Source organism: Akebia trifoliata, chromosome 1 (assembly GCF_017979445.1).
Source record: "Akebia trifoliata isolate Shusen 1 chromosome 1, ASM1797944v1, whole genome shotgun sequence".
NCBI classification, from domain to species: domain Eukaryota; kingdom Viridiplantae; phylum Streptophyta; class Magnoliopsida; order Ranunculales; family Lardizabalaceae; genus Akebia; species Akebia trifoliata.
The window spans coordinates 23,422,294-23,449,530 of record NC_141375.1 but is presented as its reverse complement, the minus strand read 5'-3'; the positions used below and the strand labels follow the sequence as shown (position 1 = coordinate 23,449,530).

General features: G+C 34.0%; 1 protein-coding gene across 2 annotated transcripts; it reads left to right on the top strand.

Moving 5' to 3' along the window:
* The first annotated feature begins 304 nt into the window (after nt 1-304).
* CAND3 (tobamovirus multiplication protein) lies at nt 305-27,237 on the top strand. 2 transcript variants are annotated; one of them, XR_015178899.1, is made up of 13 exons: nt 305-632; nt 1,260-1,310; nt 3,224-3,257; nt 5,624-5,710; nt 5,833-5,884; nt 7,071-7,251; nt 7,417-7,512; nt 7,789-7,849; nt 16,973-17,037; nt 17,216-17,290; nt 17,386-17,461; nt 17,856-18,248; nt 23,604-23,740. XR_015178899.1 is itself a non-coding variant. In XM_086444138.1 (13 exons), exons 1-13 carry the CDS (start codon nt 525-527, stop codon nt 26,914-26,916), a joined length of 1,077 nt encoding a protein of 358 aa, XP_086300264.1. In that variant the 5' UTR covers nt 307-524; the 3' UTR covers nt 26,917-27,237. The 2 variants fall into 2 exon arrangements, 1 of the variants encoding a protein (XP_086300264.1); XM_086444138.1 differs by lacking the exon at nt 17,856-18,248 and adding an exon at nt 26,893-27,237 and having other exon boundaries at nt 307-632; nt 23,604-23,770.

Below are 27,237 nucleotides of genomic sequence, written 5' to 3'. Positions count from 1 at the left end.
CCATTGAGCCAACTCTCAGGGTTACATTCGTTTAATCTAATTTGGTGGGCGGGTTGTGTTATAGTGAGGATAGAAATTCAAACCATGATATAGAGGCAGATGTGTCGAGTCGTTTTCCTTTAGTAGAGTTTGTGATTAGGTTTAGGTATGAAGAGTCAAAGAGTCAGGAATCCTCAACGCCCAATGTTGCCACTTGGATGAATATTCAATCTCTGACATGACTTGTAAAATAATAAAAAAAGACTTCAACGCCCTCATATTTTTATTTAATTATGAACACCCCTTCAAATTAACTAAAGTACAAATTCTTAAATTAAAATCCATCACCCTCGCTCACCGTCTCTCTCACCCAAAATCCGCAGATCTGCTCCGAACCTCGGATAAGAAACTTTCCAAACGTTTCTTTTCAGTCCGTACAACTCTACAAACCAACGCGGAAACACACACACACACACACACAGAGACAGAGATACAGAGAGACAGCTTTTGTTGGTTTTTTTTTTTCTCTTGTGTTGAGAGGAGAGATGGTTTTCACATTGGAGAACGGTAGTTGCTTCCCTCCAGTCTTAGTTGCCGTTTATGTCGCTCTTGCTTGTGCTGACGGCGTTATTGCCGCCGTTACCTTTTCTCAGGTACGTACTTATTTTAATCTTCTTCTGTTGTTGTTTGTTTGTTTCCTTGATTCAATTGGTTTATATAGATTATCAATGGGAAACCAAATTAGGTTTATTTATTTATATTTTAAATCTTACATTTTATTGGATATATCAATTGATTCTGATGGTTTGAAATTGCTATTTAATGGATGGACATTTTAATCTTCTTTCAAGCATGCATTTGGAAGTTTATAGTCAAATTTTCCATTTAATGTTACACTATTTTTTGCGAGGTAGGCGAAATTAGTGGTCAATAATTTGTAGGTGAAGACGGTTTTGAACACAGGTTTTGGTATCCGCGTTTACGGACTTTGGTTTCAATTCAATTCCTCATTGTTTGGCCATGGAATTCAAATGGGTCACTTGCAATCATGAATTTCATAATAAGTTTTTGTTACTATTTTCTTTGTGTATTACATTACACCAATCATACACTCACCACCTCCTACTATACATAATACTCGTGTTGGGATATGTAGATCATCAATGCTATGTGTTAAGCTTTATCAAATTATCGTTTTGAGGCACTAAAATCATGGAACATTGTGCCCATTTCTATATTTGAAGTGACGTATTCTAATATGTGTTATTTCATCATGCTAGTTGATAAGGATGCATATGCGGAATCCACAACTTGGATGGACTCGCCAAAAGGTAAGACATATTTTATTGTCTTATGCCTTGTCTAACTTTTAATCCCTTTTACTGATAAGAAAACTTCTTGACCCCTTTTTTTGCAGAACAAATTTTTTTATTATCATCTCTTCACGTATTTGTCAGTAATATTCTATTCTACATTTTTCCTGTGATTCTGGAGACAAGGCCCTTAGAAGCTAACTGTAATAGATGCGCTGTCTAGATTAATTGTTTCCCTTTTAAGAATTCTTCTTCCTGGGGTTTGTGGTGAAAAAAATTGATTATTGAGGTTAAGGAAAGACCCAAACCAGATTAAAACCTTTGATTCAATCTATCAACTCTGTACTCAAGAAGGATCGTACACTTCATGGTTGAGATCATCACTAGGCAACTCAACAACACCAATAGCATTTACCAAGGAGGCTAACAGATCAGCTGCTCTGTTGGACTCCCTAAAATGTAAAAAATATGGGTGAATTCAACTGCATCAAACATAGAAGCTAACCTCTTTTTTTGGCTCACAATGTGACTAATTGCCCATGGCACCTCCAACAACCCTTGAGATATTGGATTGCAAGAAAGGAATCTGAAGATATGACGATCTTCAGGCATCCCTTCCTGTCTGCTAGTTGGAGGCTCTCCAATATACCTTGTGATCCCGTGATGTAAGATTGTCTTTGGTTGCACACCACCAAGAATGCAACTCAGCATCTCCCCTGTATTATCGTTTATGATTACACCATATCCTCCCCTTGACTTTGACAAGGCACCATCAGTGTTTAGAACTGACCGACCTTCCTTGGGCTTCTTCCATTTATGGAAGGTTATCCTCTCACGAATGAGGGGCACTTTAGTTCCCCAATGGAACAAATCTCTGCCATGATCAAAATCTTTAATGGATTCCCATCTATCCATGAATTTAAGGAGGACATCACCAACAATTTTGAGAGTAACTGCCCGAGGGGGGGTTATACTCGTATTTGTACAGGCGTGAACAGCTCCCCTTCCATGCATGGTAGATGTAAGCACATAAAGATACTTGCTTGCAATAGGATGCTTCCCTTTGAAGTGCGTGGTAATCCACCTGACTTCCTTGTCCCAGGTCCCTATCCTTTTGCTAATAAGGCTGAGTGAGAATAGAGGACAAGATTCCTTCTGTTATCAGACATTGCATGAATAGATGCTTAGTTATTTCCTCACACCTTCGACAAAAGACACACCTTGCATTCTATACTACCTTCCAGCTCTTTAGCTTGCTTAAAGTTTTCTTTTTCACCTTCAATGCCAGTCATGCGGTGGTGCTGTGTCTGGGCACCATTTCCTTGCTCCATACAATTTTGTATTTATGAAAACTTCAGAAGTTTCTCTTCCTTCCATACTGGGCTCTAATGGAGTTTCATTGGTGATGGATATTTTCAATAACCCTTCAAGAGAGATATGGGTTGTTATTCTTATTCTAAAATCTAAAACTGTGAGTTTTCTTTAAATGCATTATTCGAGCCTAATAAAAAGTGACTAACTGATTGGCTTGCCTGCAACCTCAGCTTCTTTTTAGCCCTAAATTATTTTTAGTTGACGATAGATATGTGGTGTAGAAATAGGGAGTAAGAATTGAGAGTACTAGTAGATTAACTCATATGTGTGCGCCCGCTCTAATTTTCCCACGTGAGCCAAGTTCATATGTTTAAGATTGAGTTTTTATTTAATTATCTAACGTGGATTTTTGTTTTGGATTTTATGTGTGCATGGTTTTGGGTAAACTACTTTTGAAGTGACATAAAAAAGTAGTTTGAAGTGTTTTCTTTACGTAAATCTAAATTCAGTTTTTATGCAAAAAATGCTAATATGTTACGTAAATTGATTCCTGTAGTACCTTCTTTTTTCTATTTTAAGAGGTGTTATCTTTAATGCAAATAAGTTTCTGATTGCAGGTATTCCATCTCATGATTGGCTCTTCCAACATAGGTAAGAATACATTGAGTATGTTGTTTTTGAAACACTTTTGGTACAATGAGGACTTGTGATATATTTATGAGAAGGTTGGCATAAATTTATTTCCTTATTGACTATTTTAATAGCTGATGTTGATAATGATCTTCCTAATAACTTTGATTTTGTATTTTTTTTTTCAATTTGCTAAGAATTTTTTTGACAGATAATTTGCTAAGAACGATTTATTTTTCAGTGTGAATGACTAAAACTCTCTTTTAATCATTATTGGTCATTTTTGTTTGATATGCAAGGCTAATTGATCATTTTGTTACTCAACCCCTTACTTCGTTCTTATATTTAAAGTTTGTTTTGGGGAAATTGGAAGGCTCCATTAGGAGAGCATATCCTTTTTGGGAGATGACATGCATTATTCCAAATCTCACTTAACTTTTGGTGTAAAAAAAAATTGATTAATAAAATACTAGAGATTTAGGTACCTTAAATTGCATGGAGCATGAAGGCTCGGATGTAATACGAGATGCCAATCAAGCCAACAGTCACAGATTCCAATGGAAAATTTGTAATTATTTAGATTGCCTCTTGTTTGGGTCCATAGTTATTTTTAATCATTTTTATTTTGTTGGGATTAGTTTTAGATTAGTTATTTTTAGTGTTGAGTTGTCTTTGGGTTGTTTTAGGAGTTTGATTTGAGCATAAGTATTATTTACATCATTTTTCTTTAGTTCTCATTTTGAAGGGTCAAAACTGTATCATGTTGATTTTCGTGTTATTTAAAAAGTTATTTAATTACCTATTCAACGAGTCCAAGATTTTGTGATTCTAATAAGTTTGAGAAAGTTATGGGCAAAATACTAATATAGTATCAATTTTACACAAGATTTGAATCTCAAAGTCAAAAAGGTCAACATTTAAGTCATGTTAGGATTAGAACATATATACGGTGGTGTTCGGAGGCCCTAGAAAGAGCCACACATTGTGCCAAACATTTTTCAATGTATGGGTTTGAAGTTTCGGAATGGGCTTATTTTTTGTGAGGATGATCTCTATGATGAGGAGGCCATACTCACAAAAAATCAGCCCATTTTGAAACTTTTAACCCCATAAAAAATGGTTTACAAAAATCAAACGGTCCATGATTCTTCAACTTGTAAACTAGGGTTAGAAGTTTTAGAATGAGCTGATTTTTGGTGAGGATGATCTCTTCAGCATAGAGATCATCCTCATAAAAAAGCAGACCATTTCGAGACTTTTAACCCCTATTTTGAAAAATGTTTGGCACAATGTTTGGCTCTCTTTAGGGTCTCCGAACGCTTCCCATATATATCGCTAATTCTTTGAATGTATTGAATAAAACTTGAGATTTCTCTACTGATTGGATATGGTATGAGGCCATCTTGGTGTGTGCCAAGGTAACTCTTTTATCTTTTATGTTAATTTTTTCTTCATCTTTTCTATCTTTTCACAATTTCTTTTTAAAACTATCAATAACCTATCAAGAAACGGGGCCATAGTGCATATAAAACTTATTCAGACTACTTCAAAACTTAGATTTGAAACCCACAGTTCAATCCACAACCTTCAGACCATCCCTCCATCAGACTTAACACTATTCCATATCTCCTAAACCTAATTACAATGCCTTATTGAAACTTTTCACAATGGCCAATTAACCTTTTTGGGCCTGAATCCTTTTCTTAAAACCCCTTTTTATAGTTTTTCTTTCTTCTTCTTTTCCACCTAATGAGTCTTTTCCCCACTCTTCTTAAAGTAGAACAAATCTAAAATCAATAAAACTTAGGTTGTCCTACATCAAGATGTGTGATCAAGAAGTGGTGGTTCATGTATCAATAACTATATATTTATAGTGTGATTATAAAGTTTATTGGGGTGGTTGGAAAGCATCTTTATTTTATTAGAAAGTTAAAATATTTATATTTATAATGTGATTATAAAGTTTAACATGTATGCCATTCTATTATTTCATACTTCAAAATTTAATCAATAACTATAATTTGAAAAAAATAAAAAATAAACCATTTTATGTCTTCAATGTCTCACATTCTCTATCCCTAAATGCAACACTTGGCCAATTCTGAGTGAGGCACTGCCAATGAGTTGGTACTCTATCTGGGGTCAGTCCTTGGATAGGGCGTAATATAGTTCATTATATGCAACTCTTTCATATGGATATTTTTTAATTGAACACCAGTTTCTGATTTTTTTTTTCAGTTATTAGATATCATACTCCTTGACATCCATTGTTAATTTTGGTGGTTCATTTTGATACTTGAAGTAAGTTCTAATCTCCAATTAATCATATAACTGACATTGGTTTATTTGTATAGAGCATTTATGTAATTTAGCTTCATCGTTGGCAGGTTACTTTTTCTATTTTATTTCGACGCTTGTTGCTTCCTGTAAGGGATGGTTGTGCTGGTCACATGCTTGTGGATTCATCCTCATGGGTAAGTTCTCTTGTGCAAAATGCATTGCTTCAAGAGTAGTTTCTATAGCCTTTGGTCCTTATTCATATTTAGTTTCAAATATATGTTGCCAAAGGTTTCAATTATGAATTTTTTTGCTGCAGCATGTCCAACCATTCTGTTTCTAGCAGCATTTCTTCTACTTCTATCATTCTGGTAAGTTTCCTTGTAAAATTGTAAAAGCTATTTTTTAAGTAAAGAAATTTCATGTTTCCTAATGTTTCTTGTATTAGCTGTGCCACTCCTACAATTATTGGTGGTGAATTCATTTCTTTAATCATGTGCAGTTGTATTAAACTTGACACCATCAAACTCCTTTGTTGAATTAGATTGTAGACCATCTTTTACAGTTCATGCAGTGAAATGATCTCTATGCACTCCGTGTGTTAATGTTCAAATTATTTGGAGTCCAAGAGCCTTAGAATAAGTAGAACCAAAATACTCAATGGAGTGCAACCTTAGTAATTACACTCATAGATAGGAAGATTTGAGTGTAGTAGAGATGAGGATGCTGAGTGGAAAAAGCTAACAAAGACAAAATTAGAATTAACGTTTTCATGAAAATGTATGAGCAGTCCCAATAGGTGGTAAACTAAAGGAAAGTCGATCGAGATGGATTGTTTATTGGGAAATGTTCAGCACCAAACATTTTGACAAACATTTTGGCAAAACATTTTTCAAAACATGGGTTAGAAGTTTTGGAATGGGCTGATTTTTGGTGAGGATGATCTCTACGGTGAGGAGATCAATACATCACCAAAAATCAGCCCATTCCAAAACTACTAACCCCATCAAAAATGATTTACAAAAAATGGACGTTCCACGATTTTTCAACTTGTAAACATGGGGCTAGAAGTTTTGGAATGGGCTGATTTTTGGTGAGGATGATCTCCTCACCGTAGAGATCATCCTCACCAAAAATCAGCCCATTCCAAAACTTCTAACCCATGTAGGACAAAAATGGTTGGCTAAAATGTTGGCCAAAATGTTTGGTGCTGAACAGGACCCTTGTTTATTTGCAACGAAGTCCGACAGACCAAGCTAAAAGAATGAAAGGAAGACTGAGAAGAACATGGATTGAGGTATGGTATAATACATAGCTTTAGGAAAAATGGCACGGAGGAAAGGAAGATTTGTTCGGCTGACCCATGTTTTTTGAGATGATGATAGTGATGATGACAATAACAACGACATCGTTGATGATGAAGTTACCAGACCTAAGAGAAATGCATTTTCACTTATACCCAACTAATTGCTGACCCCTAATAGCTCGAATGGGGCGTCAGAAAGGGTGATGATGATTTGTAAACTTAATTGTATGCTTCTTTGTGCCATTTTATAGGGTTGATCTATGCCATCAGGCAAATGATGAAGAAGAAGAAGAGGATGAAGACAATAGTTCTCGGCAAGCTTTATTGGAGAAGATAAAGACTATACCAGGATTATCTAACATGGACACTCATAGAAAATGTTGCCCGTTGCAGGCCTTTCATGTTGGAAGCCGACAAAAGTTTGTGATTTTGGTATGCAACTGAAAAAGTTTCTCATTAAGTATGTTTTCTATGTTTCTCTTTCATAGTTATTAAATTTTCATGGATCATGGTGCAGTTACATATTCTACTCTAGAAGTAAAAAAAAATGATACCTTATTGTAAAAATCCATATTAATTTGTTGTTTCTTTTGCTAGGTGATTATTCTAGTTTTTGTCATAATGATGGCATTTGCTGTTCTAATCTGGATTGGTATGGGAAAAAATCCTATTGATTCTTCAGTAGTGGCCCGGGTATGTGCTTTTTCCTAACTATGTGAAACTCTTCAGATGGTTATCTTATCATTTACTGCTCCCTTCAGATTGTCTCGTAAGAGTTTTTTCTATTCAGATCCTTTTTTATATTGAACTTCGTTACCTGGTTATTAGTGGCTAAAACTGCCTTGCTCTTTTGGTTTTGGAAGAATAATTGGTTTTTGAGTCCAATAAAATAAAATAAAATATCTATTAGTGCAATCACTCATTGAATAATCATGTGCCCATGGTCCAATAACTACAATTATTTTGCAGGTATACATAGATCTTTTTGCAATAGCAATTCTTTTACTAGCTGGAGCTTTAGCTTTTTATGGTAAGCAAACTATCATCTTAAAACAGTTTTGTTTTCTTCCAATTTTAGTACATTATTTTCATTGTTTTTGGCCCACCCATTTTGTGAACTTAAATCTTTATTCGGATGAAATTTTATATTTTGCTTGTACCTACTAATGATGCAACATAGACATCAATTATCATGAAAAAGGCTCAATTTAAGTGTTTATTTTGGGCTACACTAAAAAAGTTCATTGTTATCATTCAATAGTGGGGTTTATGATTTGCATTTTTTCTCTCATGATTCTAGCTGTTTGTCTCACCGAAACAATTACAATCCATAACCTAATATCTATGAATGGATAATCTTGAGCTTGTCTCATTCCTTCAAAAATGGTTGGACAAAAAACACACTTTGTCTATATTTTGTGGTTAATTTCATGCTCTAGTGACATGTCCAATTTGCAATTTCATACCTTAGAGGTTTAGACTTTTTATTGTGCATGATCATGAGCCTGAGATGCATGGTGAAGTGCAGAGATTGTGGCTGCAAAGGGGACTTCTGCTTTCAGTTTTTCTTGTTTTTTTAGTTGCTGATTTTACTGAGTTACTCGCCTGCATTTTTCAGTTTTTCTTTCATTTGGTTGCTGAATACAGCCACTGAAATATTGTAGCTTACATTTTTTGTTTTTTTGGCCTGTGTACTTGGAAGAATATACTTGTTTTACTGTAGTAAAGTTTTAGTTGTCAGATAGGTAAGATTATTTAATCTCTTAGGAACTATTTGGGGCTTCATATACTACAGGAAGAAATTTCCAACAAATTTGTTGTATGCCAATCTCGCTCCAAGTATTGCTTGTTGACAGTCTTTCCCTTTTATTGTACTACTAGAGTTCGCCCGTGCCTACGGGCCATGACACGGGCATCCTCTTTGGGGTTAGTGGGGTAAAAGTGGAAAATAATAAAGTTGAAGGGGTATTATTAAAAATCTTAGGGGTTGATCCTCTTTTGGATTAAAGGAGTAAAATAGGAAAGATAGTGAAGTTAGAAGAGGGTATTATTGAAAAAGGGGGTAAAAGAGGTAAGATGGTAAAATTGGAGGGATAGTATTGAAAAAAGAGGAGAAGAAACACAATAAAGTTGAAGGGGGTGAAGAGGAAAGACAATAAAGTGGGGGTAGTGTAGACCCCACTTCACTGTAGTTAGAGGGGACTTTTATCCCCCACAAAACTGTAGCAAAATGGAATTTACCGTTGTGTTTTATTGTATAGATGTGGCAATAATTCTTAATACACCTGATTAAATGAATTTCTTCCATCCTTGTTCTACATTAACTAAGGGTAAATATTATGTTTCTATTTATATATTCTGTTTCTTCTTTTCTCTCTCTTTTTTCCTTTATGCACTGTCTTATTCCCTTTATTCTTCTCTTTTCCTTGTTTTCTCCTTTATTAATCCTTTATTTTCTTCTATTCTTTATCAGTTAAATTACGTTTGGACTAGCTCTATGAGGAAATTGTCCTAGATCTGTCTGCATGCTTTATTTGGTATCAAATACAAAGTATCCATTGCATGTGACATATTTGTTAAGAAGTAGATATTATCCATCAGGACGAATTGGAATGTGGATCTGACTAATTAGGGACTAATGTGCAAGAGATACCATTTTCTTATTTCTACAAAAAACTAAAAATTAGTACGTGCAAAGGCAATCCCGTACATCATGTATGAATGCCTATACTTGGAGGATTTTTACATATGCAACTACCTTTTTTGGGCCTAAAAATAATGTAACCGGATCTGTTTAATGAAAAGTATTTTCTAGAATGTGTTCACGACCAAATCGGATCCAAAAAAGTATTTTTCCATGGAGTTGCAACCGAGGAGTGCCCAATTTTTAGGACCCCACACAAAGTGATGACTACAAAGCTTAAGGAGCTGCTACAAGAGGAGTTAGATTAGGGTCTAATCCTACCCAATGTATCGCCATGGAGTGATCTGATGTTGTCTGTCAAGAGGAAGGATGGATCCATGAGGTTGTGTATATCCGTACACCAACTAGCCGTGGGTCTCATTTTTGTCAGATGTCAATGGCTTGTCACAACATGATTCCTTGGAAGACATCGATAAGAGAATATCTAAAGCATCTCCAATTAGGGCTGTCAACGGATAGGTATCCGATCGGATAGTGCTATAACGGAATTCGAATCCGAAAAAATTTAGTAATATCCGAATTTGAATTCGAATCCGATCGGATATCACTAACCAATATCCGACTTCGAATTTGAAACATATATCGAATATCCGATCCGATAAAAATTCTATGAAAATCAGATTCGATCATTACCGTCTTCTTCAATGTGTAAAAAAATCCAATTGATTTTCCCATTTTAGTTTGAGGTTGAAACAGATGGATTTTTAAAGAAAAAAATGGGATTTTACTTTGAGAGAGAGGGAGATGAAGTATCTACCTTGCTGGAATCATGAATGCTCGCCAACCGGAGAAGATGGTAGTCATGGAGCTCGCCGGCCGAAGAAGATGGTAGTCATGGAGCTCGCCGGCCGAAGAAGATGGTAGTCATGGAACTCGTATAGTGAAAAAAAGGGTTTTGCTGAGAGAGAGAGAGAGAGAGAGAGAAGAAATATTACCTGCTCGCCGGCCGGAGCAAACAATGGCTATGGAGATCTTCCAATCGAAAGTTCGAAACGACGAAACCCACCTCTGTTCTTGCGTTTGAGTTTGGAGAAGATAAAGGATAAAGATATAAAACTTAAACTTCGTTGTATAACACGAATACATAAGAATATATATATAAATGAGTTTGGTTGTATGACATGAATATATAACAGATGTATTCAAATTGGAGTGGATATTATCGAATTGGATTGCTTAACATCCGAATTCGTATCCGAAACTCATTCGAATGTTAAAATAACATCCGAATCCGAATTCGATATCCAAAAATTTCGGATAATATCCGATTTTTCGAATTCGAATTCGAATTCGGATTTCGGTTATCCATTGACACCCCTATCTCCAATCCTTAATGAAGATAGAAAGGTGATCATACCCGTTAGCTATTCGGTGGATGGGAAAAAAACAGTACGGAAATAAATCGGGTACCATTCGGAACAGTGATGCATTGGTTCGCTCGAAAATTCGGCGAAAAACGCAGAATGGTAAAAATATAATATGAAAATAGTTCGAGAATAATTTCAATCCAACAATTTTTAAAACTTTCAAAAATTCGGATATATATAACATATGATATGACCTAACAATTCTAATCTACTAATTAAATTATCAATACTTAAATTAAAAATATCTTAAGTAAACAAGTAAACAATCCACAATCACATTCATACAATAAAATATATATTCGCAATTAAAGATTTAGTTTTAATCCATCTAATAATCAACGTAAATGAAAGGTATTAGAACATGATATACTAATTAATGCCAAAATCATATTGTCCCATGACTTAATTAAATTCAAAAAGAAATTTCTTGTCGTTTTTAAAAAGTTATTAATGCGAAGTAGATGGACCAAATAGCTCTTCAAAAAAAATATCATCACGATTTGATTTAATTTTGCCTTCCTTTTCAAATTCTTCACGACCATCGTCAATGTATTCTGGAAGTTCCCCAAATTATTCAAGATTAATTATTTTTGTATCACGTTTTTCAAGATCACTACAATTAGTCTTCATCTTTGAATTCATCCTTACGTAAATCAAATCTTCTAGCATAGAAGGTGTCAATCTATTTCTCCTCTTCGTTTGTGCAGCTTCAAATGCACTCCAATTTCGCTCACATGATGAAGAATTACATGGTTGACTTAAGATACGAATTGCAATCTTTTGAACTATAGGAATCGGTCCATCGTTTTGTGTGACTACCATATACTTATATGTAAGTTAAAAAAAAAAATGAAAAACACATTATTTTGTATTAGTAATTAATAAATAACTTGAAAATAATATAATAAAATACTTACGAGGGTGAATTGTTTCCATCTAATCTCTTGTAAGAGTAGTAAAAATATCTGAACTTTGAGTAGTGTATTTTGTTATTTGTGTATCAAATGCCCTATGCTCATCACTTGTGTCAAACATTTTCTCAACAACAAAAAATAACCATTTTCTAACTTTTGGACTATCATATCTAATCTTTCCACTTGACATTAACAACGGATTCAGAAATGCAACAACCGCATGAACATTATGAAGAATATTTGTATCTCCTTTTGAATTAAATAATTTTCACAGTTTTATGTACCTTGATTGATTATTATCACATCAATGTTTTAATGACTCCTTTGCCCTTTCCATCACTTTATACAAGTACCCTGTAGTTGATCCTTCACCATCAATCAAACGACGTACTCTAATTATAAGCTCTAATGCTGAAATCACTTCACTTTCATCGCTCCAAAATGTAGTTCCTTGAATTGTATTTGTTATTTTCTTTGCCATCTTAGAAGTAGAATATTTCATGCTTCTCCACTCAGGTGATGCAATCATTTGGTGCAACCCACCTTCCACTTCTAAAATCGATTGAAGCATCAGAAAATGATATGCAAATCTAGTCTTACAAGGCCTTTTCAACTCTTTTTCATTTGTCATTTTTTTTATCAATGCAAAAACTGTAGTATACTTGTACATGTAATCCACTATTTCTTTTGCATCATCAAAGTACCTAATCAACTTCCTTGTATATATCTTTAAGAAGCAATTGTATTCCATGTGCAGTAAATCGTGTTTTATAAATATGCGGATACAACTCCATAACCATTTGATCGGCACTTTCATAGTTAGATGCATTATCTGTGATAATTTGCACAACGTTCTTCGCTCCAATCTCTTCTATGATATTACAAAATAAGTCTCTAAGATACATACTTGTCTTTCTCTCACTTGACTCTTCAAATTATTTTAAAAAGATAGTCCCTTTTGGAGAGTGCAATTATATTTATAAAAGATCGTCCTTCCAAATTAGTCCAACCATCAGACATAATAAGTGTGCACTCTGATCCCATTCGAATCCAATAATCTTTAATTCTGAAACATATTGATCAACTTTTGCCTTAGCATTATGCATTAATTTTGTACATAAAGTTGAATATGATGGCGCCGAATAACCAACATCATAATTTGAAAGAACTCTGTAAAATTCAATAAATGATGTATCTTGAATAATATTAAATGAAATATTATTCATAAAGAATGCTTGAGCAAGTGCTCTATCTACAAATTCTTTATCTTTGTTGTGATACATTGCTGGTACTGTAGTTTGATGTAAATCCGACTTTGAATCATTGGATGGTACTTTAAAACTAAATGATGATTCAACTATTCGTTCCCCAGATTGTAATGAAAATGATGCTATCTTTCTTTTCTTGTTAAAATCGCCACTCTCACTAATAGCTAAAAGAGTTGCAACTTGAATGTCGTCTAGTACACGAGGACAACATGCAATATCCCGCCCTGATTGTTATGACAAATGGGACTTCACTCTTGCTACTCCCCCAGGATAATCTTTATTACAAAATTTGCAAATGAAACATCCCTTTAGATCATCCGCATATTCCCAAAATTTATCTTTTATTTTCATCATTTTTTTTTCTACAATAGTAACAAATAATATTAATGGAAGAATTACCTTCATGTTAAAAGTGAGCAACACACTTCCTTTCTGGAAAACTATTAAAATTCACAACTAAGAAATTAAAACAGTAAAAAATCTCATAGCTTCCATTGCATGATTTTATAAACAATTCTTGATTGGTTGAACAAAACCAATTTTTTATCAAATCCATAATTCAATTCAAATTCACAACTTATAAATCAAATTAGTGAACAATAGCTCTTACATAATTTTATAAACAATCCTTGTTTATTTCAACAACAAAAAGTTTTTAATGCCCAAAAGAACAGAATAGAATTTTTTTTTATCAAACCCAACATTCCATTATGGTAAACAACTCACAAATCAAAACATGAAAGAATGAAATGAATGAATATAAGCCATTTAAATAATTTCATCAATTATTGTTAATAAATATTTCTTTAAACAAACAATAAGGATTGAGGAGAGTAAATAATGTTTATAAAAATCAGACTCCTAGAATATAATCTTTTAATATTCTTCATCTTCAAGTTTTGTTTCAAATAAAAAATATGAATTTTCAATTATCAAAAGAACAAAACAATATTTTTCTTATTAATTAAATATTTGTAATCTCCACTACCATTTTTTTGTCATTATTATTTTATTGCATTTCCTTATTTTCATTCTCAAATATTATTTAAAAAAAAAAAATTTAACTAATTTTTATAAACAAAGTTATTTAAAGAAAATTATAGAAAAAGTATTGTTATAATTATTAGTTTTTTGAAAGCTATGGCAATAAGCTGACAAAAATGGGTCCCATGACAACTATGTGATGGCCCAAACAAGTAAAATCAGAAAATCATTAAGCCTGATACAGTGTCTTTGTGCAACAGTGGAAGTTGAAGCTTCTTTGTTAAGGCTGTCTCAACTCTCAAGTAAATTAGTTTTTTATTTGGGAAAAACTGTAAGAAAAGCAATCGTAAAACTTTGTCTTAGTTGCAAGTCCAAACTTTAGACCACCATTAACACATGGCTTTGTCTTAGTCACAAGTCTAGACGCCAGACCACCATTAACACACGACTTTGTCTCAGTCACAAGTCCAGACTCTAGACCACCATTAACACACGGACAAACTACAAAGAGAGAGAGAGAGAGAGAGAGAGAGAGAGAGAGAGAGAGAGAGAGGAAATTACTTGTAGTGAGGATGCATTGAGGATTAAGGATATTTCTTGGTCACTCACAATCTGACGACTGAAATTTCACCGGACGGCCAAAAAGTAAACTCTACAGTGGGGGTGATTTTCGACTTAGGGTTTTTTTTGCTTCTGCCTTCTCTTAAAGTGAGAATAGGAAATATTACGCATTTTAATAGAAAACTTACGGAACATATGAACTAGTCGCGATTTTGTCATTGGGATTCAAAGATCCGCGAATTAATCCGAATCTTTGAATCCAACAGCAGTTCTGATCGGGAAGAGTAATATATGCCATATTCACGTATAATTTGCGAATTAATCGCGAATTTACAAACTATGATCGTGCCTCACAAAGTAATAGATATCTATTTGAAACTATATAGATCTTCTGTTGACAATATCTAAGAAAGCTTTTAATTCAACTTTTGTACGATTGAGCTTATGATGCCATGTAATATATGATTCCAAAGATGCACAATCTCATAAAAATGGTTGGTTGTAATGCTCGGAAGGTTGTGGTAGAGATTAGTAAAGCTAATTTTGTAGGTTAGTAGTATCAATTAGTATTTCCTAATTAGGGTTAGAACCAACTATTGTTTTCTATGCTACTCAATATAGCACAAGCTTCAAAACATTCTGGTCTGCCATTTCTGATTAGATTCAATGTACCTCCAATATTTTTAACCTGATGAAAAGTGGTTTACATGTTCCGATTTAGCTGGATCAATGTGTGAAGGTGCCTACTTCTTAAGTTTGTGAGTGCTAATCGTAGTTGCGTAATGCGAGAATGAGTTCAAGAGCAGGAATGGGGAAACATGTGCCCAAATCTCCACTAGATAACCTACAATGCAAAATGAGGTGATTGGTGGACTCAAGACGGTGAAGGCAAAGGGAACAATGATTAAAATAGATAATTCTCCTAACCACGATGTGGTCCATAGTTAAGATCTTGTTCAACACGGCAACCCAAATGAAAAATTAGACCATTTTTTTTATTTTTGATAGGTAAAGATGGGTTAGTGGTTAGCATAAGAAGTATGGATTCAAGGGGGTTTGAACTTAGGACATGGGAACAACTCTCCACACGTCGTACCACTTAGCTAAGTGGCACTTCTTAAATGAAAAATTAGACCTTCTTGAAGGGACTTTAATGTAGGGCATAAAATGGGTCAAATTTTATTTGAAATCTGAGTGATCCAAAATCCAAATTTAGCAGGTTTGGGCCCTTGGAGTAGATCCGAATAAGAAATGGGTTGAATAGGGTTTGATGTCCCATGATCCAAGTCGGATATGGATTCATCCATACATCCACCTAGATCTGAATGATGTATCGCTTTGAAAATTACATTTTTAGGTTTTTCAAAATACTTTTTCCGACTGCTTTAATATAACATAAATTCTTATAAAATAAAATGATTATAATGGTGAAACAGAATAGTATAGCAAATTAGCAATTAACAAACAAGTATAGAAGAAAAAATGTTGAACGGGCTGGAATTATCCGCCCTGACCCGAATCAAGCAATTCGGTTAGGTCGGATCCCAATTAAGTGAAATAAAAATGCTTCAGATATGGTTTATCTAATAGAATCCAAGCCGGATTTAAATATGGATTCGAGTTCAGGCAAAGAAATCCGGTCTAAATATGGATATACTCAGATCCAGACCGAATACGAGCCATTTTAAGCCGTACTTTAACGCCTCAAATAGATCCTTCAGGAAAGCCCAACAAGGAGGAAAGGGATGACACAAAGAATGATAGAAAGACTTTTTCTTGTATTCGGAAAGCAAGTCCCAAACCTATGATCCTCCTCCTCAAGAAAGATGGGAATGGAAGATAAGATATCGGCGAGATTAGCAATGGACTGAACTTTCCAATCTTTAAAATTTCTCCTAAATCAACAATGGGCTTTAGCTTTTTCTGTGAAATTGAAAAGATAATTGGAAATTGCAGTTTAAGGGAATCAGATCCACACCGCTGTCCTCTTAAAATTGAAGTTTATTGAATTGCTCATTCAATGAGCATTCTCAATATCACACCTTGAAGAGGACTCAAACCTCCACGCTCTTTAGCGCGAGATTTTGAGTCTCCTGACTACCACTTCACCATCAAGGCATCTTGAAAGTGAACCGAATATATGAAAGAATCAGATGACTTGTTAATGCATAATATATTAGGTCTATATCAAGCTTTGCTTCTGTATATATGCAAATAACCATATTTCCCATCCTTACAGATGACAGCATATTATATAGGCATCATTGATGTCGTTATCTGTTGTGCAATATGTATAGTTCATTTTATTCTTTCACATAAAATATTTATTTACCACCATTGCATTGTGACAATCAGGATTACTACTGTTCTTGAAAATGAGAAAAGTACGATCTGAGAGAGCTTCATCTGAAATGTGGAAGGTATCTACTCTATTTATTATGTCAACTCCTTTTCATATAAGTTCTTAGGTTGTTTTTTGTTGCTTTCACCTCTGCATGCACCATTGGAAGTATTTCTTCTTCCTTTACTCTCTATTTGGTGTAGACTTCTTTTGCTATTTGATAGCTTCTATTGTTGAAAGTTTGCTATTTTTTGCAGGTTGCAGGCTCGGCAGTCGTCTCTGTTGTATGTTTCACATCAAGTGCTGTAGTGGCTCTTGTTACAAATATTCCTGTATGTATTTTCTGTTTGCAATACTACTATCCTTTATTTTCTTACCCTTTTAATGCATGTAAACATCCTTTCTAAACTTTATTGTACAATTGCAGGTTGTGTATCACTGGCATCCGAAGAACATGGATTACAGAAACGGTTCATTTTTAGTAATTTTATATTATTTTATAGGTACCCTGTTTTCCTTCACAAATCTTCACTTTAATTCATGACAACGAATGAACAATTTTAGGTGGTATTGTTCATTGCTAATTAACGAAACATTATCTTGATCTCCCTGATTAGAAAGTTTACTACCTTAATCCCCTTACAACTAGCTTGCAACTCCAGAGAGAAAAATGTAATTCCCTAGCTTTGTTGTTAAGAACTTTTCTAGGACAAGAATTAATAAACTATTTTTAATGAAATAAACCATTAGGAACTCTTCGTCCTACTTCTTTCAAAGGATTGATTGGAATCTTAGAAATATGACTGATAAGGCAAGCTAGAGAATTGATCTTTCAGTCATTGAAGTCCATCCTAAAAATAAATTCCCGGAGCTTACACCTTTAGTTCATGATGCCAGTGCAGATTGCAGATTGCAGCCTATAACAGGCCTTATGTCAATTAGTAGGCCAAGATGAATCTGCAGATCATATCCTCATTTGTCGCAATTCTGCAATTGTCAATTGGTTTAATTTTACCTGTCTCATGCACATGGATTGGGTCTTCCCTAAACCGGTTTTTGTTGCTTTTCCAAAGTTGGAGTTCCCTTGGCTTTCAGATCTCACAAGAAAATTCTGTGGAGTTCCCTTTCTTTGCTATTTGCTGGGGAATTTGGAAGGAGACGAACATGCAGGTCTTTGAAGGGAAGAAGCTTGATGTTAACGTGTCATCATCAATGTTTTGGGTCTTTTATGTTTTTGGTGCAAATTGTTTAAGGAGTTTAGGATTTTTTCTTTAAGGATTTCCTCTTCAGGTGGGATTTTGACTACCTATGAGATCTATAGTATTGGGTTTGTTTTTGGTTCTTGTTTATTTGGTTGTGTTTTTTTATCTTGTCTTCTGTTGGTTCATCTTCTCGACCTCCTTTGTTGTTAGTTTCTTTCTTTGAAATGTCTTTACTTATAAAAAATAGTTTAATAATCCAACCAAATGTCATTTGCAATTTGCTTGGGAATTTGATAGGAGAAGAACATGCGGGTCTTTGAAGGGAAGAAACTTGATGTTAACGTGTCATCATCAATGTTTTGGATCTTTTGTTTTTTTGGTGCAAATTCTTTTGAGGAGTTTAGGGTTTTTTCTTTGAGGATTTTTCCTTCAGGTGGGATTTTGACTACCGATGAGATCTAGAGGATTGGGTTTGTTTTTTTTTTTTTTTTCTTGTCTTCTTTGGGTTTCATCTTCTCAACCTCCTTTGTTGTTAGTTTCTTTCTTTGAAATGTCTTTACCTATAAAAAAAAAATGTTTAATAATCCTATGCCAAATTCGAAACCCATTAAAACCAAACTAAAATTGAACTACATTCACTGTTTCATGCTTAAAACTTACCAAGTTTTTACTCAGAAAGATAAACTTAAGAGAGTATTAGTTGTTCTAACTAAAGAACAATGACACCACTCTATGACTAAAGAAGTTGAGTAGTAGGTTGATGATAAATAGAAATAAAATAGTCAAAGAAAAATGAAAAAGAGTTAGAGATTGTTGGAGTCGTAAATCAACTAGAGCTTGTAGAGATTGGGATCAAAAGAAAATATTTATTATAAAATAAAGGACATTTTAATAATTACATGTTATAACAAGGACAACTTTATAAGATAAAGTCTATTAAGTAATGATACCGGAAAAGCAGAGAGAAAAATAAATATAACACATTGCAAAGCAACTTTAATGTAGGACATCTACAACTCTAAGCAGTTTTCTAATTTTATTATGTTTTATTTCTATTTCTATTTCTAGTAGGATTTTTATTTTATAGTTATGTTAGGAGTACAATTCCTTGTTAGTTTATAATTTGTTTTAAATTTGTTTTTATTATTTACACTATAATTAGAAGTGCTTAGAAGTCTTCAATTTGAGTTCTAATAGGATTAGAAAGTTATTATTATGTTATAAATAGGTTATGAATGTTAATTTTTAGTATTTTAGTAGGATTGTAAGTTATTATGATGGAGTTATTTATATAAGGAGCTCCAAATCCAAAAATTGAAAAAAAAAAACAATCATCAATCCAATTATCTTTTCTCTTTTAATAATTTTTTAGCTTTATGCTTTATTTTCTTTCAAGCTATTGTTTGTTTATCAATTGAATCTATTGATTCAAATTGATTTTGAGTATTCTATTGACCACAACTTATCGAATCTATTGATTCACACGCTTCCGCTACATCAAGTGATATTAGAACTCTTGCTACGATTGGCAAAAGATGGTTGGTGAAAGTGATTTTATCACATAATTTTATCTAAAAGCTCAATTAGAAGTCAAATTTGATAAGCTTAAAGAAGGTGAACATCTCAGTTGTATTATCCGCAATTTATTGCCAATACAACATATTGATCCTTAAACTCAACATAGTCTTTTTCGGATTACATGCAAGGTGTAAGGTAAGTTGTGTCAATTAATTATAGATAGTGGAAGTTAGGAAAATATAATTTCAAGCTATATAGTTGATGCACTCAAACTATCTACTATGCAACACCCTACACCTCCTTATTCTATGGGTTGAGTGGACAATGAATGCAAGAAGAATGTGACAAGACAATGGTCCCTTTTTGTTAGCATTGAGCAATATAAGGATGAGGTTATTTGTGACATCATCCCAATGAAAGCATGCCATATCTTCTTGGGAAGACCTTGGCTTCATGATAATGATGTCACCTACCAAGGCAAGGCCAATACTTATTCTTTCATGTGTAATGGTGTCAAAGTGATCTTACACCCTTCCCATTCAAAGCCCAAGGCTGCCCAACCAGTCAAGGAGAATGGAACATGTTTTGTTTCTACCAACATCAACGAGGACTTAAATGAAACAAGCCAAATGTTCCTGATGGTAGTGCAACCTTCCAACTGAGACACTCCTACTCCAGTTTTTCATGAAGTGCAACCCTTCCTTAATGAATTTTCTCATGTTTTTCCTTCAGAAATGTTAGATTCATTGTCTCCTATGAGGAATATGCAACACTACATCGATTTTGTGCCTGATGCAAGTCTCCCAAATCTACCCCATTATGGGATGAGTCTGATAGAACATGACATATTGAAGGAACAACATAAAAAGAACCTTGAAGTTTCTACTGACAAGTACAAAACCGGTGTTGATAGAAGATTCAAGAGGTACAAAAAAAGAAACTTGGTCATGGTTTATCTTAGTAAATATCATTTTTTCGCCAGAATTTACAAGATCAAATTGAAGAAAATTGAACCCCTACGTATCTTAAAGTAGATAAGCAATAATGCTTATGTGATGGATCTACCTGATGATATGTTATGGTCAATTAAATTCTCTAATTTTTTTTTTGAAGAACGGATATCACTAGAAGTGGATTAGAGCGAGAGATGAATGGATAACAAGAAAAAAAATAAGGACCTTCAAGAACAACTTGAGGTAGAGTTTTTCTCAAAAAAATGGGGCCTGATGTAAGACATCTACAACTCTAAGCAGTTTTCTAATTTTACTAGGTTTTATTTCTATTTTTAGTTTTAGTAGAATTTCTATTTCATAGTTATGTTAGGAGTACAATTTCTTGTTAGTTTCTAATTTGTTTTAAATTTGTTTTTATTATTTAAACTATAATTAAAAGTGCTCAGAAGTCTCCAATTTGAGTTCTAATAAGATTATAAAGTTGGTATTATGTTATAGATAGGTTAAGAATGTTAATTTTTAGTATTGTAGTAGGATTATAAATTGTTATGATGGAGTTATTTATATAAGGAGTTCCAAGTCCGAAAATTCAGAAGAAAAAAAAATCATCAATTCAATTATCTTCTCTTTTAATTACTTTTTAGCTTTATGCTTTATTTTATTTTTTTTCAAACTATTGCTTGTTTATCAATTGAATCTATTGATTCAAATTGATTTTGAGTGTTCTATTGAACATAACCTATCAAATCTATTGATTCACACGTGTACGCTACGTCAAACTTTGAGGTTGTGGGCTCAACTCCAGCTTACCAATCAAAAAATAAAAATAAATAAATAAATATAACACATTCTTATATGGCGTATACTTTTTCAAAGCCTCATTGAATAATGCTTAAGCCTTCGAGGGAGAAAACCTTTCCTTAAATCCTCAAGAATTTATTTTGAGAGCCTCACCTTAAGGAGAGCTTCAAGGCACGAGCCTCTAATGTATTTGAAAAGATTGGCACTGTTGTGGCCTTGTGGGTCCCACATGGAGGAGAGTCAAGGGATAACTTAAGAGTGTTGACATTCTCCTTAAAAAGCTAATTAAAGATTTACTTTGGAACAGAAGGATGTAAAACACATATTTCATCTAGTGAGAAGGAAATGATTTGCTTGGCAAAGAGGAATGGAGGATTAGGCATTGAAGGCTCTCGGATAACGAACTCAACATTACTAAAAAAATGGCTATGGAGATTTGGGATAGAGTGATTGTACCTATAGAGAAGAGTCATCAAGGCTAAGTATGGAGAGCGATGTTTTGGGTGAGAGTAAGGTGATGTAAAATTCACCAATGGATATGGTATCTAGAAATGCATTGTCAAGGTCTTGCAGACTTCTGCATGAATATTTCTTTTAGGGCAGGCAAAGAGGATTGGGTAAGATTTTGGGAGAATCTCATGTGGTGATCCTCCCATCTCTGTTCAGTTTTCAGCTTAGCTTTCTCTCTCAAACCAAAAGGAGTTGTTGGTTGAGGTTTTCATGATTCGTAATTGGGTGAGCTGTCTTGGGATTTGGGCTTCCGAAGCATTCTTGGCATCAGTCACTTAATAAAAGAGGGGTTTTGTATGACTAGTATATACTTCCTTCCTAAATCCAATGGTGAGTTGATCATATTATGGTTCATTTCTCTTTTGCGAGAGAGATTTGGTGTTGCTTTCTTCCTTGCTTTTGGATCATATTAAGGTTTTGTTTCAAAGTTGGTAGTCTAAGGTCTTTTTGCGTAGAGAGAGAACTCTATGGACCCTATATTGGGTTACATGGAAAGAAACAAATAGTAGAATTTTTTAAGGGAAGGAGCATTCAATCCAAGAGATCATCCTAAGCATTCTACGCTTATTTTTTTGGTGCAAGTTTTTTTAGGAGTTCAAAAAGGTATTTTTTGAGGACTTTCTATTTAAATGGGATCTTGTGTCTAAATCCATCATAGATAATGTTCACATCAGTTGTAACTAGGCAGGTCTCCTCGACCTCCTTTGTTATTATTAATAAAATCCATTATACCTAAAAAAACTTTCTGATAAGGATGATATTTCGTCCTCATGAAAAATCAACCTTGCTGAAAGTTCTAATACTATCAAATGTTGAGTTCAAGTTAGTAGTGAAATGGATGGTTCATATTTCCTTTTAACTTTAAACCATTTTTCATAATTATGGAATGTTGGAATGGGCTGGCTTTTGGTGAGCATGATTTCATGGCGAGGAGATCATCTTCACAAAAAATCTAAACTCATTGTGGGTCTTAGTGTCCCTTGCAAAAGCTGTGTATGGAATAGATGGAGTGTGTCATCTCCATGAAAAAGTTTTCTTGCTTGATGGAGGCTGCTGTGGCCAATCTAGACTGCCCTGATAGAAAGAATGGCCTAGCCTCATGGTAGTTCACTGTTTATGTGATGCCTATACTGTACCGTGTATTGCACTTTACCCTTAAACCATAACCATAGAAATAAGGCCAAAAAAATCAGTGAGGAGATTCTTAGGGGTTGAAACCCATGGATCCCATGGGATGGCTTCCTCAGGTACCGTGTGTGAAGAGAAGAACCTTACAACTTCTTTATGTGTTTTGAAGTGCAGTTCCAAAAAGCCACTCCCCATATGTGATGAAAACCATGCAAAGCAAGAATAATCAAACAATTCTGTCAAATACATGAGACAAATGTAATGATTATTTTTTTTCCAATCTTTTTTCCTTTTGTGTAGGAATGAAAAGATAATGGTTAGTAATTAATAGGTGAAGGCGGATTTTGAATCCAGATTGTAGTATAAACCCTCACAATTTTTAACCAACTTAGCATGCTAGCACATCCAATGAACACCAATCACTTTCATGGCATTTGATTCGAATTTTAGAATTTAATACTTAACCATAATCTGATTCTTGAATATGATGTTTTGTGTGGTTTGAATTAGAATAACTTAATGATTTTTTCCAGGTTCATCTGTGCCCTCTGCTTTTGTATTATGGGTCATGAGAGAAATGCCACACCCACCTACAGTTAATAGTCAAGCACAATCAACAATAGTGACTATAATCAGTGATAGACCGACACCAACAAATCATCCGCAGCATTGGGCAACTGCGACAAGCTCACAGAACCAGGTACTACATGCCTATCTTTTTCCATTTTTCGAAAAGATAGTAGTTCCAATTCCTTTGCAATTTTATGCCAAACTATTTATTTGCAGTTCAGAGTACCTATATATCATACTGGAATTTAAAAGAAATAGAATGATTAATTATACTATTATTTAGATAATTCAATTTTAGACAAGTTTACTTGGGGTTTTATTTCATGACTAAATTATATGAAATATCCACTAATCAAATAAAAAAATAAAAAATTATATGAAATATCTATAATTTCCTTCATACCCTACATAAAGAGGGGTTGGGATTTTCTGTCCTTTCGAATCTTTTTATTTTTATTTTTATCGTTAAAGATGATTTTATTGCGAGGAAAACAAGGTGGTCGAGAAGACCCACCCAATACAAAGAAAAGAAAAGAAAAGAAATGAAGAAGGCAAGGCAAAAAAGCAACAACAACGAAACACACACGACCAACAGTTACACACACGACAAGGCGCACACCCTCTCCCATCTTGCCAGAGTCTTCAAAGAAGATTCCCTCGAATTCCTTATAAAGTTTGCACCAAGAGAACAAGAACTCCAAGATAGATAGAACTAGTCCTTCCAATGTGGAAACTTTCCCTTCAAAAATGCGCCGGTTCCGTTCTTTCCAAATGCTCCAACAAATTGCAAAAGGAGTCAAAGACCAAAGAATCCACTTCGATAACAAGAAAGAATCTCCCTATGACAACCAAACTTCCAAAGTCAACTTGATGGAGCGGGGAAAACAATCTACAATACCGAATAAAGACAAGAAATGCGACCAAGCGAGATGAGCTACCCGGCAATGAATGAAAAGATGATTCATTGATTCCACCTGAGAACCGCTGTCCTTTCGAATCTTGAGAAAAACTTTTAACTTTATTGTCTTTCCTCTTCTATCTCCATTTCCAAGAAGACCCCTCCAACTTTATTGTCTTTTCTCTACTGTCCTTTTTCAATAATACCCCTCCAATTTCCTCTTCATCCATCGATCAAAAAAATTTCATCTTCTCCCTCTCTTCCAATAATACCACCCTAACTTTTTTGTATGCCTCTTTTACCTTCTTAACCCCAAAGAGGATGTTTATGCCGTAGGCACGGGCAAACTCTAGTGTGTAACTAAAATGTAGGCTTTTGTGAAGGTCATTTTGAGCACTGCTTTTTCTGAAAAAGACCCTTATACCATTAACTTATTATTCAGCAAAATTTTGTAATTTCATTTGGTGCTTAGTTTTTCTATTATCATTTTGGTTAAAGGTAATTTAAAAGGACTGGAAAGCATCCATCTAGTTGCCTAATGGAAAACCCTTCTGTTATAAATTGCTTATACTAACTTAGCATACTGTTATAATAATATGCTGCTCATTACAATGACCATTATTAATTTCATATGCCATTTATAATATTATTGTATAATTTACGTTTTACATACATTATAGATACAACTTAGCATACTACTGCTCATTGTATGTCCATGCAACTTTATAGCTATTACAATGATACCTATCGTGATTTTTTTTTTAGAGATTATATTGCCACACCAACTTTTGCCTAACAATGAGCAAAACATTGTACAAAACATTTTTCAATATATATATATTGGGAATATGGCATAAAAATATGGATTAATTTAGTAAAGCCCTCCTGCAAAATTGATGATATTTGGTTTACCCCCCTGCAAAATGCTTGACCAAAAGATAACGTCCCTTTTTTGGATGTATTAATGGTGAAAATTTGATTTTATTCAAATTTGGATTTAATGATTTCAGTTTTGAAGAAATAAAAATTCAAGATTTCACCGTTAATTCATCGACAAAAAGGGTCCTTGACCTTTGGTCAAGAGCGATTAACCTAATCTTGCATTTTGCGGGTGGAAAACCTAATATCGCCAATTTCACAGGGGTTTTACTAAATTATCCTAAAAATATGATTCAATACGTAGAGCAGAATAGCATTTAGATAAAATTCTGTATTGTCCAAAACTTATTTTTCATATTATATTTTTGAACATCAATACCCAAAAGACTACTCATTGAGCAATGACTCCCTCTCTCTCTCTCTCTCTCTCTCTCTCTCTCTCTCTATATATATATATATATATATATATATATATATATATATATATATTTATATTTAATATGTATCAATATGTAAAGCAGAATAGCATTTAGATAAAATTCTGTATTGTCAGAAACTAATCTTTCATATTATTTTTTGATCATTGATACCCAAAAGACTGCTCTCTCTCTCACACACACACACTCATACTCTCAAGGTCCACCTCCACTTCTTGAGAACTATTCCAAAAGAATTTTGTCTTATCCAAATTATCTCCCTTGCGTCTCTCTCTCTCTAAAACACTTACAAGACCAACACCTCCCCACCATTCCCTCAGAAATATTCTGATGTTTCCTACAATGTCTCAATTATCAATTTTTTCTTTTTTTATGTCTTATCACCTGTAAATCCAACTTTTGATCATCTCTCAAGCTGGCCAGAAGGAAACAAGTAGGCAAAGTTTGGGAATGTTAACACATAATTCCTTTTTTTTTTTTTAAATAAAATTTTACTGGAGAAAGAAAAGACCAGCCAAGATGACCGGCCTAGACAACAAACCACCAGCACGAAAATATTCTGAAATTCATTTTACTTAATATACCATATTAACTCATTTTCCCTGGCATTGGTTGCTCTAGAAAATTCCCTCGTCCAATTTTTTTAACTGGACACTTTAAAATCGTTGTAATGCATCTTGCCGAAATGCTTGACCATATTTTTGGCAGAATACCCACACGGTTGTATGTATCCTCAGGGTTGGATGTTTATTAAAGCGTCAACATATTGATCAGCAATACTCTTTTTTTTCTTTATTGCCTAGCAGATTTGATTTTATGGAATACAGCATTTTTCAATAATGCATGTCCATGTTTGGGCTAAATGCTCCTAATATGACCTTAATTATGATTGTCATAAAAGAATTAGCAATGGTCTCTTTAACGGAGTTGAACCTAGTTATACATACTGGTCTTGTTAATCATAGATTTTTTCCTCATTACTTCTAAATGTGGTTACAGAAGAAAGAATTACTGACCTTGACATTATAAAAATTGCAGGTTTCAAGAGCAAGTCCTATATAATTATCATTCTATACATGGTTTCTATATAAATTTCTAACCCATATCCTTGGAGACGACGATCAAAGAGCAGAAGTTGCTGCATCAGTAAGTCGTTGGACTTTCACAATAAGATCCGGACGTCAAAAGCAATGATTTCCCTCTTGATGGGCATTCAGACCAAAACCACACATGGTGTAGTTATTTTGATGGCATTCTAGGCATGTAAATAGGCACAATAGTTTCGGAAAAATTTTGAAGTGTTTTTTTTCTTCTTAAGTTATGTAAATTTCATCTTGTGATGCTAATCTGATGTGCTCGTGTTGCTTAGACTTTGTTCTGTTA

What these genes read in the sequence shown, in the direction of transcription:
- CAND3 (XM_086444138.1), top strand. Translation starts at nt 525, where the DNA reads ATGGTTTTCACATTGGAGAACGGTAGTTGCTTCCCTCCAGTCTTAGTT. An exon ending in CTTCTACTTCTATCATTCTG is followed by an intron (nt 5,885 to 7,070) that starts GTAAGTTTCCTT and finishes GCCATTTTATAG; the next exon opens with GGTTGATCTATGCCATCAGG. An exon ending in AATTTTATATTATTTTATAG is followed by an intron (nt 17,462 to 23,603) that starts GTACCCTGTTTT and finishes GATTTTTTCCAG; the next exon opens with GTTCATCTGTGCCCTCTGCT.